The sequence below is a fragment of the Pelodiscus sinensis genome, chromosome 8 (genome assembly GCF_052426305.1).
Source record: "Pelodiscus sinensis isolate ZL-2025 chromosome 8, ASM5242630v1, whole genome shotgun sequence".
Classification (NCBI taxonomy): Eukaryota; Metazoa; Chordata; order Testudines; family Trionychidae; genus Pelodiscus; species Pelodiscus sinensis.
This window is the reverse complement of record NC_143059.1, coordinates 11,309,612-11,328,996: the sequence shown is the minus strand read 5'-3', so window position 1 is coordinate 11,328,996 and position 19,385 is coordinate 11,309,612. Positions and strand designations below refer to the sequence as shown.

At 43.3% G+C, this 19,385-nt stretch overlaps 1 protein-coding gene and 1 long non-coding RNA gene across 3 annotated transcripts in view; one reads left to right on the top strand and one right to left on the bottom strand.

The window, feature by feature from the left end:
• Positions 1–3,049: 3,049 nt before the first annotated feature.
• PPIF (peptidylprolyl isomerase F) lies at positions 3,050–19,286 on the bottom strand. Of its 2 annotated transcripts, none has more exons than XM_075934758.2 (6): positions 19,086–19,286; positions 13,273–13,303; positions 11,097–11,185; positions 7,343–7,439; positions 6,446–6,521; positions 3,050–5,314 (listed from the first exon to the last, which is right to left on the bottom strand). In XM_075934758.2, the coding sequence occupies exons 1-6, from the start codon at positions 19,233–19,235 to the stop codon at positions 5,179–5,181; spliced, it is 579 nt and encodes a 192-aa protein (XP_075790873.1). In that variant the 5' UTR covers positions 19,236–19,286; the 3' UTR covers positions 3,050–5,178. The 2 variants fall into 2 exon arrangements, with proteins under 2 accessions (XP_075790873.1, XP_006114412.3); XM_006114350.4 differs by lacking the exon at positions 19,086–19,286 and adding an exon at positions 15,998–17,042.
• LOC112544318 (uncharacterized) overlaps positions 18,997–19,385 on the top strand; it is a 120,669-nt gene continuing 120,280 nt past the window's right edge. Inside the window, exon 1 of the long non-coding RNA XR_012905554.2 lies at positions 18,997–19,133. This is a non-coding gene — a long non-coding RNA (uncharacterized LOC112544318). The remainder of the gene's footprint in view (positions 19,134–19,385) is intronic.

Genomic DNA, 19,385 nt, shown 5'->3' with positions numbered 1-19,385 from the left:
TTCAATAATCTTTAGTTTATCAAAAAACATTGAAATGAGACTTGATTACAGTGTAAGTGACTTCACAGGGGGGAAAGGGATGTGTCACTAGATCTCTTTAATCTGGAGGAGAAAAAGTATAATAAAGGACCAATGACCAGAAGCTAAATTAGACCATTTCAAATAAAAAAGAAGGCACTTGTTTAAAAAAAAACCAAAAACCAAAAAACAAAAAAACCCTAGCGAATAATTAACTACTGGAACAAATTGCCAGGGGAAGTTATAGATTCTCTATCCCTTGAGATCTTCAGATCGATATTGGAGGCCTTTCTGGAAGTTATGCATTAGTCAAACAGGCATTATTGAGCTCAGTACAGGAACAACAGTGAAATTTTATGTTGTGTTAGCCAGGTCAGGCCAGTGAATTGAATAGCCCCTTCTGGCCTTAATTTGAACATGAACACAACCTATTTTAAGAGAACTCTCTCATCTACATAAGTCACCAAACACTAGATTGGGATCTATCACTAGATCTCTGACAGGTGACCCTACCTAGTTTGGCTGGGAAGCTATGAACCAGTGGCACTACATTTCCCCTGCTTCCCCCCCTGCCTTGCAGCTGCTCCAGCAGAAGCCGCCTGCTTGCTGTGCAGGGGGCAGAGGGAAGCAAGAAGCGGGGACTCAGATGTTAGAGTGCCCCTCCTCCCCCCACTTCTGTACCCCATCTCCACACAGAGAAGGGATTGGAGGGAATCTAGCAATCCAACTATGTGTGTGTCACACCATGTATGTGTGTCATTTTCACAAAAACTGTCCTTCACTCATCTCCCAGCCCAGCACATACATAGGGGGTTGTTACTTCTTGTACTACCTGCAAAGGGGGCTATTTTTGGTGGTTGACTGGTCTGTGTATTTCATAATATTCATTTCTCTTGCACTTAAATGTAATTGAGTAGTGAGTTCTCAAATGCCTAACCTGTTGTGGCTGGAGCAATTATCCCTGTGACAATTGTTGCTCCTGGAAGTGGCTGGCATGTCCCTGCAGCACCTGAGAAAGGCAGAGCACATGCTGTCTTTGCCTGCAGACACTACTGCTGCAGCTCCGATTGATCAGTAATGGGGAACTGTGGCCAACAGATGCTGTGTGCTCAGTGCTGGTAGATGAGGGGCAACACATGGAGCCATTGTTGTACATGCCAGCTGCTTTCAGGAGTGGTGCAGGGCCTGGGCAGGAGTAAATCTGCCTAAGCTTGCGGGTGCTGGAACAGTGGAGCTCTCTCAATTAAACAGTGCCAAGCCGGAGCCTACTTCCTGAACCTCCTCCTGCCCCAGACATGGGGCCCCCTTCACCCAAACTGCTTCCCAGAGTTTGTACTCACTCCTATCCCCCAGAGCTGCTCCCACATGCCAAACCCCTTAGCCTAAAACCATAGCCTGCACCCCAACCCCTTACTCCAGCCTGGTGAAAGGGAGTGAGGATGGGGGAGAAAGAGGGACAGTGAGCAGGGTGAGGCCTTGAAGAAGGGGCAGAGCAGGGCCAGGGCCTCAAAGAAGGGGCAGAAAGGAAGCAGGGGCAAGGGTATGTAGGTTTGAGGTAGATCTTACATTGCACTTATATTGAAAAAGTGATCCTGTGGTTAAAAAGGTTGGCAACCATTGGCGTAAGACAATCAGGCATGAATGTTAGTGAGATTACAATAATTTTTTTTTTGAGAGACCAGAAATCTAATAGAGAAGCTCAACACTAGACAATTATAGGTAAATAATTTAATAAGACGTATTTTGTATTGATCATAAAAATGAACTGTACAGTATCTGAGTCACAAACACACAACTCCTCTCCGCCTCCCCATCCCCCACATACACACCATGGGCAAATACGAACAGAGGAATGGTCAGAATGAATGAGACAGCTGACCAACATGAAATCAAAGTTGCCATAAACCCACAGATAGCAGATGAGGGATAATCTGCTCCCAGGAATACTTAATTTTAATCCCTAAATATAGACTAGTTTATACCCTGAAGCATGAGCAGGGTTTATAACTCATCCAACATTACTTGTAGCATAATTACACCTTCATTTTCACCTGTGTAGTTCCAAAGTAAAGCCACCAAAATCAGTGCAGTAAACGAGTTCACAATGGTGGGAACAATCATGCCTAGTTTTACAGAGTTTGAGTAGCGTCATTGTTCAGGGTCAGAAATTAACATTGACACTGTGTGCTAAGTGGGGGACTATGCATTGTTACAAGCAGGCCATTCATAACAGGCAAGCCATCCTTCACAGCCTAGCATGTGGGTCTCCAAGGGGGCTGAATTAGGGATGCTAACCAATGAGCTCATTGGTTAACCCTCACAGTTACATGCACCCCCCAATCTGCTGCCTCCATATTGGAGGTAGCAGGGAGAAGTTGTTGCTCACGGAGAGCCAGCTTTTAATCAGGCTCCCGCCTGCCCCCCTGCATGTAAACACAACTGCTGAACATTTCAGCGGTTAAATGTTTACAAGAATAAACATATTTTAACATCCCCAGGCTGAACGCACTTGTCAAAGCATATTTCACGGGGCCACACACAGTTAGCACTGTATTGTGTGGAGCTGAGAAAAATAAACCAGTACTGGAAGAAGTTGCCATATTCCCAGGAAGACCTCCACTCAACACATGAGAAAAGGGACCCCACACAATCACTCCTTCCATCTTAGGAGGAGAGGAGCAACTTACTCTTCTTCTTAGAGCGATTCAAGAAGGAAGAATCCCTCTCCTCCTGCACACACCTTTCCCCTCTGTCCCAGCAGCCAGGACTGAGAGGGGTTAAGAAACAGACTCATGGAGTCACTCGCACAATCATTCAGATCAGCTTCTGCATGTCAGTCAGGACCTCACTGCCATGTTTGCTTTGCAGTCCTGAGTGTATATTAAAAGAAGAAGTGGCAACTCTGAGGACCATTGATACAGGCCACAAAAGAATTTCAGAGGCAAGAGCACTGAGTAAACCATAATCATTACAGTGATATTTCAGCTGTTCCCATGCCAGTTTTCAATCAATAGTTGTGTAAGAAACAGACTTTTACAAAAACAAGTATATTTAATTATTTTCTGCATACAAATTAAAAGATTTTTACATCATTCAAAATGAGTCAAAACACTTAAATTATTATTTTAAAATACTTGAAGACAAAAATCAATAGTGGAACAATGATAAAAAGCTGTTCAGTCCCATTTTTGGTGAAGTTACACTTGAAATTCCATCACACACACTTGTGTAATCTTTAGTTAGCTAAAACAACATGGATCCAGTGCAAGATACATTTTAAACTTGCATATTGCTGTTCTATATGATGGATGGTAAGTGACATTTGATAAGAGCCTTCACATTTTATTCTGATTTCCTGAATAGTTATCTACCAGCCACCAAAGCGCTTCTTCCACCACTAATACGTATATAGTTGCAACTTAAGTGACTCTAGACATGGCATTGTGTGGTTTATTTACCATTATTGCTCAATGCTTGCCTGTCAGATGTACACAGTTTACAAGTGAAGATGTACTTTCCTAACTGCAAGTCCTGAAAACTGAATTCTTTCCTCCTCATGCATCAAACCTAGAAATGAAGGTTTTGCAGATGAAACCAGGCCTCAGTTACTAAATTAAAATTAGTTATTCCAGTGTCATTCTCATGATGATGCATCAGAAAAAACAGAATCCAGCTCATCCCCAAGAAGGGTGGGCTGTGAAGGGCTAACAAAAATGAAAAGCAGTAAAACTTATGTAATTTGGTACAGTATTCTGTACCAAATCTGCTACTACTTTTACCTCACGGAGTTTTAAAAGAGAGCTGCAATACAGGTTAGCTTGCAGTTGCACTACGAAAAAAGTCACTTGATCAGTTCTGGCTCTCTCTTGAATAAACGTTTAGAGCTAGTGTGCAACTCAGTTTAATGTAAACCGAAAATTTAATTTGATCAATTAACTTAGATATAAGATATTTTATGTCTTAAGCTTCTCCCTTCTGTTAAAGAACTAGCAGTGGCACAAGACAATAGAAACCCCAGGATTTCCGTGCATTGTAAGATGTGTCATCTTTTGCAAAAAATACAGCCTTGAGAGCATTAACTAATTTACTTTGTCAATTTAACTTCAAGTCTGCAACCAGATGGGAATGAAGCCTAGCACCAAAGGAAATGCAGCATTCTTTATTTCACCCTCACGAATAGTTTTAACTCCAATTACAAAAGTTTAAATGCAACATCCTTAATTATTTCACTGTTTACCTACTGCCTAAAATATCCAGATAATGAATTTATTCCCTGTGCCCAGCTATATTTGTCAAACACTAATTTTACATTCATCTGAGACAGAGAAGGGCACAAATACTGACTAGCCAGATTGACAAGATAAACTTTCAGCTATTCTGATAAGGCTCACAATGTTCCTTGTAATTTATGACCAGAGTAATATCTATATTGCTGCCAAATGTAGCGTTGGATGACTGCAGTCCAGTTTGCAGGATACTACCGGCCTTCCAGCCTCTATTTTGTTAGTTCAGTTGAATAAGCTAATAAATATTAAAGAAAATCCTCACTGTTCTCAGTAAATAGCAGTATGCAACAATGTAAAAATAGGACCAAGTTAAATTGAAAATGTGGGCCAGATAGACCAGAGTGAGGGCAAACTATGGACCACATCCAGCTCATCAGACCCTTCAGTACAACTCCTGAGCACCCACCAGGAAGTGAGGTAAACAGCTTTGGCGGTAGCCCCCGACCCGTCTCCTCCTGTCTCCCTCAGCCACGGTGCCCCCACTACTGTGGCAGCATGGTTGCCATGGCACCAGCCCTGGCATGCTGGGCAGCACAGACAGGGAGCAGGTGGGGAAGGGAGGGGAGGTTGGACAGGGGTTTGGGGCCAGGCCACAAACTTTCCTAGCTGGGGCTGCATAGTTTCTGTACTGACTCTGGCTCTCAGGCCAAAAAGTCCCCCCTGCCCCTAACCCTTGTCCCGATCCTACCCATAAGAAGGAAGATTTTATCCAGAATCCCTCAGATTTCTACTGTCCCTGATCATTGTATCTTCAATGAATTATCTTGAACAGAAATATATATATTTTCACATCAATTTACAACCCTAAATGAAATCAGAAATGGCTCATTTTCTTTTCACAGCATCTAAGTTCTCCTGAGTTACAGGCAGTAGATTACGACAGCTGACCAGAGTCAGTAATAACAATTTTTTTGGATGTCTTTCCATTCTTGCAGCCAAAGCTCTCTATTTTTTTCACAACTTCCATGCCTTCCTTTACGTGGCCAAACACAACATGTTTTCCATCTAGCCTGTAATATAAATAATAAATACAGATAAGTAATATAAGCAATAGTAAGCTAAACACACACACTGAAAGTGAGGGAAATGTTGCATATGAATGCATAATCAAACTAGCTAATGACATTCTGATCAACTCTACTTGCAGAAACAATTCAGTACAGCTTGGGACCTGATCCTACAGGCCCTTCCTCATATGAATAAAGGTTAGCAGGATAATGGTTTTATCTTGCACAGTGCCCATTACTTAAGAAGGTAAAGCATTCCAGAGTTCAGGCCTTAAGTAACAATAGCAGAGGGAGAAGGAGATAGAAGGGAAGTGGTATAGTTGGAAAGAAATGGCAAAGCATATTGACATGAGACTCTGTAGCTGTGCGTTCCAGATGGCAGGAGCAGTCAAGATGGATATCTGAACAGCAAGAGCTGGTCTAGGTAGGACTAATCCAAAGCTCACTGAAGTATTCAGGAGAAACATCTGTTGACAAGTGCATCCGGATCAAGTCTGAAAGGGACTGTAAGGGAGCATGGTGTCTAGTAACCCAAACAAGTCTGGGAGAATGGAGGTCCCGGAATTGACCAAATCGCTTAACTTTTCCATTGCCACTTGTCATTAAGCATTCTACACATCACAGGGCTACTGTGAGAATTTGTCATGGAATATTTTAACATGGAGGGGAAAGCAAACACGGCATTCATTACTGTCCTGCAGCTTTGCAGGGTGTCTTAATGCACTTGCAGGATTGTTGTAATTACGTGGAAAGGGTAGGAATCTTCAGCTAACCAAGATTTTAGATTTTCTAGCTCCCATAATGCTTAGTGAAATAGTCCCAGTGTCCAGAATCTTTAAAATTTTCTCTTTTTAACTTCTAAAACATGCAACAGAGAGTAGTCCTCCAGTCACGTTCATCCCATTTACTTGCCGGAGATAGAAAAAAATGCCTTCATTTTAAGATAATTATCATCTCTTGCTATTTTATTGGACCCATTCAAAGGCACAGAGCAACAAACTTTTTCTGATTTATCTCCCTTATGTCCTCAGTTTCCTCCAGCCTCCCCAAATATAGAAAGACATGTAATGGCAGAGCAATTAATATCAATAGAAACAGCAGATCCATGCACACGTATTTCCATGGAAAACTTACCAATCAGTTTTAGCAGTGCAAATGAAGAATTGAGATCCATTTGTATTGGGTCCCGCATTGGCCATGGAGAGTACACCTGCAGAAACAAACGCATTAGAGAGGTTTTCATCTGAAAAGTGTGCAGCAAAGAAAATACACTTTTCCCGTGCCTATAGAAATCTAGTGCGTATGCAGACTAGACAGGTAGCCTCAACGTGGCTGCTAATGTCTCATCCTTTCCTTCTCCTTCCTTTCTCCTCCAGCCATTGTAACACAGCTAGCTGATCTGCCATTGAGACTCTGGAGGTGCCGCCTATCTTGAAACCTCTATCGCGGCAAATAGGGAAAAGCAGTGCTAAGTCCCCATGATAAATAGAACAGTCTGATAGGAAGTATCTATGCAATTCTAGCATAAATGCACGTTACTAGGTGCTTTCCTCCCATCTCCACATGCGGCTTTTCCTGCTCTTTTGTCTACACACTATTATAACTGGTCTGTTGGTATATCTGATCTTTTGGCTAAAAGCTTTCGTGCTCCCTTCCACACCATGTAGCTGGAGGACAGCCAATACCATATTGACCAGTCACATAGAACTGTGACCACTTCATTTTAATCTAGGTAAAAACTAGAGTCACAAAAGAGAAAATTTAGTCAAATTCACTCACATTGCAAAAAGAGTTGGTTGTTCCATGTTTGGGGCAGTTTGTAAACAGAGCCTAAGGTGATTATGTTCTAGTCTACAATCATTTGCACTGCACCCACTTATAGTCAATCATTTGGACACCACCTCAGTGATCTTCAAGCAAGTAACAAATACCTCACCCACCTCAAACACGTGCTCCTTAAAATGACATTTTCTACAAGTAATCATCATTACAGGTAACTCAACAGAAGAGAAGAGGGATAACTGTATTTACCAGGTCCAACGTGCTTAAGTATGAAATTTTCATCTGGGAATCGACTGCCATAAATGGATTTTCCTCCTGTGCCATTGTGGTTGGTAAAGTCCCCACCCTGAAACATAAGTGTGTGGTGTTTTTTTGTTTGTTTTTTTAAACTTTACCAACATACAGGTAACATTTTATACTACAACTGGCATTGTTTAAAATATACCCACTGTAAAGTCTCCAACAGTGTTGGAAAAAAACTAATGCTTGCAAACAGAAGGTTAAGCACTATTAGGAAATAGAGATAAATTAAGACAGAAAATATCATAATGCCACTATATAAATCTATAGCACACCAATACCTTGAATACTAGGTGCAGTCTTTTAAAAACTGTATTTGAAAAAGGATACAGTAGAACTGGACAAGGCTCAGAGATGGGCAGGAAAGAGGATTAAAGATATGGAACAGCTTCTATATGAGCAGAGACTTAAAAAGATGAGGACACTTCATATTAGAAGGAGGATAATTAAGGGAAGATATGATAGAGGTCTATAAAATTATGTCTAGTGTGGAAAAAGTGAAGAGAGAAGTGTTATTTACCAAGGGTCACTCGACAAAAGTAATAGGTGGCAGACAACTAACCTTTACAACTCATACTTTTGGCCATCACAGCATCCTGTGTCAATAACTAGGTTCAAAAAAGGACTGGAAAATTCATGGAGAATAGGTCTATCAACTGCTATTAGCCAAGATGAACAAATGCAGCCTCATGCTACGGATAGCTTTAAGCCTCTGACTACCAGAGGGGGGGAGTGGAAGATGGGGATGAATCACTTTAAAACTGCTCTGTTCTGTACATTTCCCCTAAAGGTCTGACATGGGCCACTGTCGGAGTTAAGATGCTGGACAAAATGGACCATTGTCTAACCCAGTATAACAGCTCTCGCGTTCTTCTGAACCATCATATATTGTGTAAGACATTCACATTTTCAGGACTGCCTTGAACAGCCCAAAGTTGTACTTAATGTGTGGCAATTCTTGTGTAATTCCATGTGTAATCCCAGAAGCATGCTTAGCTACTGTGTATGTCATTGAGAGGCCTCTGAATTGCAGAGAAAAGTACATGTGGGCCTCTAATTAGTGCTAGTTAAGCTGCACCTCACTGACACTGCACCTCCTACAAGTGGAATAGCCTTCACTATTTCCACCAGCTTTCAAATGCCAAAAGGAAAATTGTCCTAGAGTTATCATACAGACTTTGAAGAACAGAGCAGTAGTTGCACATCTGCAACAAATGCAGAGCACTTTACAAAACACTAACTGATCATCTCAACACCTGAGAGACTGAAAATGAATATTTCCATTTTACAAATGAGCAAACCGAGGCAATGGGGATGACATGATTTGGATAGTGCTACACTGGTCACTGGTGAAGCAGCAATCAGTATTTTTAAAGTTCCTAAACCAGGTCATAGTCTATCCCTTACCGATCCAACATGTATTTTCAAAATAAAGTCAGACATTCAACTTCAGCTTATTTATTCATTTTCCCTTATCAAAAGTAGGACAACACGAGAACCAGGGATATAGATGTGTAGTCGACTATAAGTTTAACCGATCAGCCTAGGCTGGTAAGTGAATCTTGTCGACTACATGCATTTCTCCCCTCCTCCCTGCTGCCTATGTATCAGAGGCAGCAAGGGATAGGGTTGCCAGCTGTCCGGTTTTGAACTGGACAGTCCAGTATTTGAGCTCTCCAATTGGGAAACAAATGGAGAAAATAGAGATGTCCAGTATTTTCTAAATAAGATGTAATGTAATGTCAGGTGTGTCCGGTATTTTTGTTGAAACCATCTGGCAACCCTAGCTGGGCGGGTTGGGGGGGGAGGGAGGAAGGGAAGAGGAGGAAGCGGGAGCTGCCTGCTCCCCCATGCTGCTGCCTGAGCCCAACGAAGACAGAGGCTGGTCCCCAGCGGCAGCCCCTGTCTGCAAAGGGTCTGGACCAGCTGTGGGAGGCAGAGCAGCCTCTGTCTGTGGGGAACTCAGATCCTCGTGGACAAGGACTGCTGCCACCCTGTATCAGAGACAGCAGTGTGGAATGGCAGGCAACCAGCCTACACGGGGAGCTGGTTTTTAAACTGGCTCCCTTCGTGGACCGGCTCCTGCCTGGCACCCCGTGCTGCTGCCTCTGTTATAGAGGTAGCAGCATGGGGGCTCCCCAGGAGTGGAGCCAGCGCACACTGGCTGCCGGCCCCACCCCTGGAGACTATAGAATAGTCAAGCAACCAATAAGAATTCATGTGGTTACTCAACTATTCAATTATCTGATAACCAATATCCCTAATAAGAACATTTGCTTTCTTGGTATTTTAAAACACGTACGTGCATTTTTTTGGATCTAAACAAAAACCAACAATGCACACTCTATAAATACCTTACTATTGAAATTCAGTCTTCACCAATTATCATCCACTCCTTACCCTGCAACAATTGGGGTGGGGAATTTTGTCCAAATGTAATAGAACAGGGCTACTCAACACCTAGCCCATGAGCCACATATGGCTCACGGCCTGTTTATTTGTGGCTCGCGGTGCGGTTTGGGTTTACACGGGGCTCAACATGCGGCCTGCAGGTGGGATCCTTTGAACATGGCCTCCACTGGGAACATGCTCCATAGTGGCAAAGCAATATAAAGTCCTCTGTTGATATGTGTTTTAGCAGTTAAACTCCTCGACTGTTATTGCTCATTAAAAGTGCTGTTGTATGGGTAGAAATCGGGTAAATATTGCATTTTATTAATATCAGCAAAACAGACTTAAAATGGGGCCCGCGTGTTGTGTAGTTTTGCCTTAATCTTTGTATTCATGCCCATCAGTGAGAAAGATGCTATTTGCACGTATATGCAGCTACACTTAAGTTGCGCCCCTCAGAATGTGCTGTCAGTATCAGTGTGGCCCCCACTGCTTCTAAAGTTGAGTAGCCCTGCAATAGAACATATCCCTATGGTCATGAAGAGCATTACAGAACGTTAACGCAGCATCCACACAAAGCAGGTGATTACTTTCTCTTCCAAAAGCATGCACACACTTTTTTAAAAGCCAGGATCACTGTCACGTCTGTGTATTATTTATAGGCATTTACAATGACTCAGGCTTCAAATTAGAGGCAATTGCCACTTTCAGAACCTCTTAAGATACCAAGTGTTCTTTTAGTGACTCAGCCTGTTTACTTGGAAAACACACAGGGCGTTCTCCTGCCCTACCTCCCACAGGTGAGTTGCTCATAAGAAAACCTGTAATTGTTTTGTTTTCAATACCTATATATCAATAGTAAGTACAATACAGCTTAACAAGATGTTGTCAGCAAAGAACGAATGGGTGTGTTGTTCTTTTATCTCGTGTGTGCTACAACGCACTGATTATAATTCTACACACAGACTGTTTTCCTAACCAAGAGTCATTTTACTGAGCATGCCACTTGTTAAAACATATCACTACACAAAAGCACAGATCCCCAAGTCAGGATTTCTAAAGCAGTCTGGCATTTGCTTTTACTTATACAAAGGGATGTGCTACACCACACCATAGCCATAGCAACAGGCTCAGAAATGCAAGGCATTTGTCATATCTTCCTTCTGCTGTTAAAAGGGTCCACAGCAAACCTATTTAAAAAGCAGTGTTCAACTGGTATTGAAATACAAACAAAAATTATTCTTAATAAGATACCAGAATTCATAATATTTTTCATATAAAAGTTTGGTGACAATACCACAAGTTATATTACCTGGCACATAAATGAGGGAATCACTCTGTGAAAGGTGGATCCTTTATACCCGAAACCCTTTTCACCGGTACAAAGAGCTCTGAAATTTTCTGATAAAACAAAAACGCATATTAAAGACTATCCCATAACATCAGCAATATACAGTGCCTTATAAAATAAAACTGGAGGGTAATATAGGTCCCACATCAGTGCTTTTTAATATCCATTTGCTTTAAAAAAATGAATAGGACTTTCTATTCCTGTTGGGCATTGCATTTTTTTAAGTTCTCATATTGTGCATATTTGAGACCTTTGTATTAGTGGAAAGTGCTCACAGAGTGCCTCAGAGTTGGATTACTGCACTACTGAACAGTATTATAGGTGCTAGGGATGTAAAAAAAAATTGTTGTTAACGTAACTTAAAAACATCTTAGTGGTCACACAGTTACATGCTGCGGGCTCTGCAGTATAAAGCTTATATCACAGAACTTTCAGCGCAGCCGGCTCCCCGAAAGTGGGGCCAGCAGCTGCTGCCCCAAGCTGCAGGCTCTGATAAAGAGCCACAAGCGCAGGGCGATAGCTAGCTCCCCGGGAGTGGGGCTGGGAGCCATCATGTAACCGTAACGGAAACTGATTAAACAGTTACATCCCTAACAGGTACCTGAAAGTTCTCATTTCACTTGCATTTCTTCAGCCTGGCGTACACTGCAGAGTTAGGTCGACATAAAGCAGCGTGTCAACCTAAGTGCCTATGCTAAAATGCAGCTCCAGCCGATGTAACCCACCCGCTACACACACTTCACTCTGCTTTTCTGAGGGATGTAGATCTGAGGTTGTTACAACGTGTTACTTAGATCAACTGTTGCTGCTTTTCAGAAGCCGTCCCACAACGCCCTACACATTGTCCTTAAATCTGTGCAATGGGTACTGGTGAAGACACAAACCACTGACACAAGGAGAGTAGTTTGGATGTGCAAAAGAAATGATATTATTGCAGTGGCTGTGCATTAAAATAGGTCTACTGAATTTTATAGTGTAGACTTTTCCTGAATCTCAGCTTGAAACAGCACTCCTAGGGGTGAGTTCAGTCTCCAGGCCTCTTTCACCTTTGCCGTCACTACCAGCTGTGAAAGTGGGTATTTCCCCTATGGACACTCATCTACTAGGAAGTGGACCAAGATAACCAATTCATAGCCAAAGGTCAGAAGGGACCATGATCACCCAGTCTGACTCTTGCACACTGCAGGTCACATACCCACTCCTATAACAGATCTATAACCTCTGGCTGAGTCACAGAAGTTCTCAAATCACACTTCAAAGACTTCAAGTTCACATGAGCCACTGAAGAGCCCTCAAAGAACATCTTTTGATCAGTAACAGGGTAGGAGGATTGAAACCAGCCTAGAGGTGAAAGAGAAAGTCTACAGGCAACCCGTGACTTGCGACGCGATTGGTTCCTGGGGAAGCATCACAAGTTGGGGGCATTGTAACTCGAACCCTCATTGACGATAGGCACAGTGCGCTGTCGTAAATGCGGGCCGAGGATATAAGTCGGGAGTTTTCAGTCCCTTCCACACTTTAAAAAATAGTTGTAAGCGGCGGGGAGGGGGGGCAGGAGGAGGAAGGAGTCGCAACTCAGGGGGTTTCCTGTATATCCCATTAGGAATATAAAAACAACCACCCAGAATAGTTATCCGGTTACACAATTTGTTTAACCAGTTAACCAACTACTACAGGCAGAGGGGGGGCTGCTCCTACCCTGTTGCAGCCATGGTTCTGCCGGCTGGGCTGACATAGGGAGGGGCCTCCGGTTAATCGGTAAGCATGCCGGCAAGGCATATGCTTACTGGTTAACCTTTTAACATTGCTATATCCCATCACCAATCTTCCAACCACACCATCCCCACTGCACAATTCCTCCAATTGTGCTTTGGATTTCAGTGAAAGAAGTGCATGTTTTAATTTTTTTCTCCTATATTGGTAACCAAAACACATCACTTCTTTGCCTATGTCAGAGAAAAAAAAAAATGAAAAGCAGGTGAATATTTTCCTATTTTCCAACCAGCTATTGAGCTAATTTAAGTTTCTCAAAAACTTTAATTTTGAATAAAATTGGAGAACATGAAATTTTTACTTTAAACAAACTCCACTATAAATATTAATATCACAAATCAAAGCTTTCTACATATTTTCTTACCAGCTGTCTTTGGGACCACATCAGCTTTTAGCTATTAAAAAACAGAGAGAAAACAAAGTCAGCTTTGACATTAAACAAAACAAAAACAATAAAAAACCACACATGAAAACAAGTCACGTACATCTGTTTCATGAATTAAGCCAATGCAAAGAGGGAGATGCCTGTACTAAGGATGACCCTTCATTATACAATAAGCCACTCCATGTCCTAAACAACCATTTTAACATAGCCTCAGTCTCCACTATAATGGGGCTTGCCCCGTAATTAAAAACCACCTCTTCTAAGTACCTATTTTTTTATTGGGCCTCTGGTCAGTCACTTAAGACTGATTGCAGTTGTATTTAAGAACTATAATTAACAATACAATATGAACTTAAGAAGAATTTGACTAGAAAGATTCCTATGGGAAATAAGGGTTTGACTTATGACTTGACTTACGATGGTTCTGCAAGAACCAATTAGGTCGTAAGTGAGGGGGTCACCTGTTTTCAGAGCCAGCAGATTGTGACATTAAAATTGATAGGTGACATGAGGTATCTTGTCCAAAGCATCTCCAAATTGTACATATTTATAGTCATAAGCCAAATCCATAAAGCTTTCGGGGTGGGGAGAAAGAGGAATTGTCACAGAGAACATTGCCAGATCCACAAAGGGAGCATCCTGGATATGCAATTGCAGTGGCTGTTATCGTGGCCGACAGACCAGGGACTGAACTGGGGATTTCCGGAGCAGAAAGCATGGCCGAATTGCGCTAACTGGAGCTATGACAGACTCATATCCTCTGCAGTACAGCACAGAGGAGGACCATGTAATATGCTACCAACAGTTACTCACATAGTAAACACTATTGCCACACAAGTACAGTCTCTGGAAGACCATGCAGCCATGAACAACATACAACAGTCAAGCATGCTGACTACCTCCTGTTGCCCTAAGATTCAATCATAGAAATCTCTCTCTTTAGCATCCCATCCAACGTCTAAGAACTATTGTAGGAAACCAAAGAGAAGATACTATCTGGTAACGAACTACTTGCACAATGATTTTTTTTTTTAAACAGAAGTCATTCAAACATTTCAAGACAATATCGAAACTATTTGGATTTGGTTAATTTACAAAGCAAAACTTTCAGCAAAGGATTTGGCCATGTGGAAACCCCATTCTGAGGGAGCATTTGAACCCTCATAAGCTATATTAAAAGCAGAGATGGGAATATTTAACCAATTAGCCTCAGCCTTAACAGCTGAGGCTTCCCTTAACCAGTGGGGGCTGGAGCAGCTTGCCACCAGCTGTGGTCAGGGAGGCTGCTCCAGGCCCACAGGGGAGCTGGCCAGGCTAGAATAGCCCCTGCCTGAGGCGGACCAGGGCACCCAACAAACGGGCTGCTCCAGTAGCCTCTGTCTGTGGTAGAATCCCACCCCGAGGGAAAGTCTGTTTAAGCAAAGGGAAACAATTGGCTTTTGTCTTCTGCTAACTTATGTATCTTCTTAGGTGTGCCAGGCAGTTTTAAAAGAACTTTGAAGAAGCTATAAATTCAAGTCAAAGTTAAAGATCAACTGTAATTTGAAGCTTTTACTAGAAATAAGACGAGCTGTTTAGGGTAAGAATTTGCATTTAACAAGTTTCCCAGGGTACTTCTACACTGCAGTGCCAGTATAGCTATCCCATGTCTTCGCAGCAAGCCCATTATTTCAGGCTTGCTATTCCAAAGTCTCTATAAACCTTATTCTACGAGGAATAAGGGACCTTTTGGAATAGCGCTTTATTTCAAAATGTGGCGCTGTGTAGACAGTGCCAAATGACAAAATGAGCTGTTTCAAAATAGCATTGAAATAAGATACGCTATTTGTGTTGCTCAAACTGTAGATCTTATTTAAAGTTACGGCGCAGTGTAGATGCACCCTTAGTGAATTAAAACTAGCTAAGCAGTTGTTTGTTTTAATTTAGTAATTTACTTTAATCTGATGGATTTCACTTGCAACTGCTTTAATATAAAATGTAGAATTTAATAAAAACATTTTTGTTTCTTATCAAGCCCAGTGTAAATAATTGTTGGGGTGGGAAGCAACCACTTGTTTCTCTTTCATTGATAAAGGGGGTGGACCTTATAAGCTCTCTCTGCGTAAAACTTTTACACAGATTAGGAATGATATATTTGGGGTTAGTTTCCTGGGTGCCTTCAAAACTAAGTTCTCTCAGAGCTATACCAGTTCAATGTCTGTGCTGCTCCGCCACGGAGTTGGGGGAAGAGCAGTGTCATGGCTCCTTCCCTACTCTGGCATGATAAATGCAGAAGTGGGGGCCAGCAAGTATACCCCAAAGCCTTATCTACCAGGCTTTGACATAAAACTTCCCAAAATCTAGGGTTTTAAGATTTTGGGGGAATAGAATTTCCGCTGCCACCACCCAAATATTAACAAATAGACCAGGGGAGAGACCATTTGCGAAATCTCACCCCTAAAATAAAAATCAGGGCACACAATTAACCAATGCTAGGTTAATAAAAAGAAAAAAGATAAATTATTACCACAATATTCCTGTTGCAAGCATCGTGACTAGATAGCATAGTAACAAAAATATACTCGTGGAGAACCTTCAGGGGCCTAGAACTTAGTTATAAAGAAAAGCCAAAACATTTCCTAAATAGTGCACAGACAGCAGATCCCATAGCCACACCTTAAAACAATAAAACCTGACGGATTTATCTAAACTTTACCCTACTTACAGAAAGTGAAGAATTGTTTCTTGGGGAGAGAGGCATGTCTGTCTGCCTCTCTCCGTAGCTGCCGAAGAACTCCTAGAGACAAAGGAGGAGAAACCCCACATTCCTTTGTCCCAGTTTGAAATTCCTACCTACATTCCTATTGGCCACTTCACCTGGCTAGGTGTAGTTAACCCCTTAGTCCCCAGGCTGCTTGCTAACCCTCATAATCATGACAAGCAGTAACCCCAACTCTGCCTTGTCCAGGGAAAACCAGAATATTTAGGCCCCACAAAGAACAAATAGGTGGGTGTCAGTGGCATGATCAGCACATCAGGAAACAAGCCTTAGGGAAGTTGTGATTTCAACCCATCACACTGAATTTATAGATTCAGTGGTTGTCATGACAACTCACAGGAGTAATGCATGCCATGATTTTTCCATTTCTATTAATGGCCAAAATTTCAGTATCTGCAGATTATGACAACCCAGTAAACAACCAGCTGGGTGCCTAAGTGGATGTGAAAGACTCCAAGGCCTTGTCTACACTGGCATGTTTTGCTGCCAAAAACTGCCTTTTGGCAACAAAACAGTGAGAACATTTACACTGCAATGCAACTTTTGTTGGGGAAAAAACCCAAAACCACACACACAGAGTTTTGGCAACAAAATGCTTCCAGTGAGATTTTTTTTCCCCTTTTCTCCCTCCCTTTATTGTCAGCAGAGAGCCAGTGTGGGCTTTGCTGTTTGTTTGGTCCAGAAAATTGGCTTCCACTAGCATCCCACAATGACAGCCCTGATGGCGTTGCTCAGTGTTTTGTGATCTCTGCTGCCCTGCAGGCACGTGCCCCTCCCCTTTCAAAGCTCTGGGAAGTATCTGACAGCTGAGTGAGCTGCTCTGTTTTCAGAGTAAACAAAGAGCAAATCATTAGTGGGCTCCTTTTCTGTCCTGCTAGGAACACAGTAGGGGGAAGGCTGGAGAAATTGCAGTGTGCTTTGACATAACTTAGCACGGAGAGCTCACAGAGCTACGAGAGAATCCCAAGAAGCATAGCTCTGCCTTCCCACAACACTGCACTGTCGGATGTTTACCTACAATGCTTTGCTCTGTCGACTGGGTGCTAGCAATGTGGCCATGAAACATCAACAATGGGAGGCAAAAAAAAAAAAAAAAAAAAAAACCCACACACACCACACACAGTTTGACCGGTTTTCACTTTTGGTGACTTTTGCATGTCTACAGCACTTTCGTCGGCAGAACTTCGAAGTGTAGGCATAGCCCAACTATATAAGCTTGTAGAGTGGGACTGTACAGGAACCCAACACAAAGCACAAAAACTGGAACAACGCCACAGGGATGAAAGACAAGGAACCAGAATGGTAAACGTCTTTCCCTTAAGCAGAGTACAAATAGACCAAATAAAAGAAAAACAGGCCACCCTAAAACTTGATGGAAGTATTTTTAAACAAACAAAGCTGCCAAAAACTCAGAAATCTGTGTGACAGGAAGAGATAGTAGCCACATACCAAAAAGTCTCAAGTTTGTTTACGTGAGGTCTGGAGCTGGAAAAGCAGTTTTGGACTACTGAAAAAGTGTTTCTGGCATTTATTATTTTGGAAACACTTTATATTATGTGATACAAGTATAATTTTCAATATATGTATTTTGCTTTTAATCAATTTAAAAATTCAGTGTTTTTTCAAAGCGTTTTAGTACAAAGTTTCTTCCTAGTTAAATCACAGACTCTTTGAACTGAACATTTTAAAGACAGTTGAAGCAAACTAGTTTTCCTCAATCTCGAAATGCATTATTTAACGTCTCAACAGCAACTGTGGGGACAAAACCCAAAAGCAAAGTGAGAAAGCAAAACCAAATGGATTATTTTCTGTGCTTATTACAAAGCCACACTCATTCCCAGGAGCTTTCATAGTTTTCCATCTCACCTCAATTTCTATCACTATTGTACAGATATTGTCCATACTTCACCTTAACAAAAAAAAAGTCAGCCTTAACAAAGCTCTTTAACTGACAGAAGATAAAAACCACTTATATAATGCTAGAAACACAGCACTGAAGAGTTCTCAAATGCCCTATCAGAGGGTGAGGAAGCTAAACAGCAGACACATACAGGAAGTGGACTTTCAGTTTCGTGCTGAAACTAAGATGAAGAAACAGAGGGCTATTTTGGGGGGGGGAGAAGGGGGGAGAGAAGAGTAGAGAAAGATACAAAATAAAAATAAAACTGTACAGCCTGAATTTCAATATACTGATGGGACAAAGGAGAATTGTACAGTCTTGGCTACTCCACTGTGGGCATTAGCAACAGTTCACTCAGTGCCCAATAGGTACACAGCCAACACCAGCATTAGGGTTTTGTTATTTGGGAGTTTGTTATTTGCAAGGCTACATTTTCTAGCAATAGAAAATGTAGCCTTGCAAATCCCTCGCCCCTTCCCTGGTCCCAGACTTAGTAACATTTCCTGTTCCTAACAGGGTGCTGCTCTGCTTTGGGAGCAGACAGTTTTGCTCCTGTGCTAAAGTCTCCTCCTGTGCCAGGCATGACCTTGCCCTTCCAAAGTCCAACACAACGCGCTCAGTTGCTGCAGAGCAGAAATTTGCCCGCACCGCCTCGATTCGGAGTAAATACAGTAAAGCTTTGTCTGCGAGACCCTTTATAGCCGCCTCTTAACCCCACTGCGTGCTGCCTGCAAGAGGCGCTCAGCAGGTGGAGAGGGGCTCCTACAGCGAGAGGATGCGTGGCCTGCAACTAAGGACATCCCCGCGCGACCTTGGAAAGCGCCCAGTCAATCCAAAGGCTCGGGCTGCCGGTGACCTCCGAGGGGGAGGCGGGGCTGTCCTGTTGCATAACTGGATCCAGACCCGGTCCCCAGCACACAGCCCCCCCCCGCGTGCAACTGGAGCGTGCTTGCAAAGGAGGGGTCAGGTGGCGCTTTGCAAGGCAGCGGCCCGGTGGGGGCAAAGCGGCCGCAAGCACCGTCCCCAGGTCACAGCCCCGGTGCCTGGCTGCCTCCCGGCTCCCGCATCCTCCCTGCGCCTACGGCCACGCGGCCAGGGCCTCCCGCGCCCGGCCGCCAGCGGGGGGTGCGCTACCTCCAGCACCAGGCGCCCCAGAGGCTGGTCGTCGGCTCCCACGTCCAGGTAGACCAGCGGGTTGCGCGGGCCGGCGCCGCTGCAGCCCCGGCTGCAGGCGGGCAGCAGCAGCAGCAGCTGCAGGCGGCGGGCGGAGCGCAGCGCTGACATGCTGCAGCGAGACTAGCCGGGAATTGCTGGCGCGCCGCCGCTGGGGCGCTTTTATGGCTGCAGCCGGGCGCCTCCGCAGCGCCTCCAGCGGCGGGACGCGGCAGCAGCGCCGGCCCGGGGAGGCGGGTGCAGGGCAGGTGGGCTGGGCGG

Excerpts from the sequence above, each read along its gene's own strand:
- PPIF (XM_075934758.2), bottom strand. The coding sequence starts at position 19,235 with ATGTCAGCGCTGCGCTCCGCCCGCCGCCTGCAGCTGCTGCTGCTGCTG. Across the intron at positions 11,186-13,272 it reads TGTGGTCCCAAAGACAGCTG|AAAATTTCAGAGCTCTTTGT; the intron begins GTAAGAAAATAT and ends TTGTTTTATCAG. Across the intron at positions 5,315-6,445 it reads TGCACTGCTAAAACTGATTG|GCTAGATGGAAAACATGTTG; the intron begins GTAAGTTTTCCA and ends TTTATATTACAG.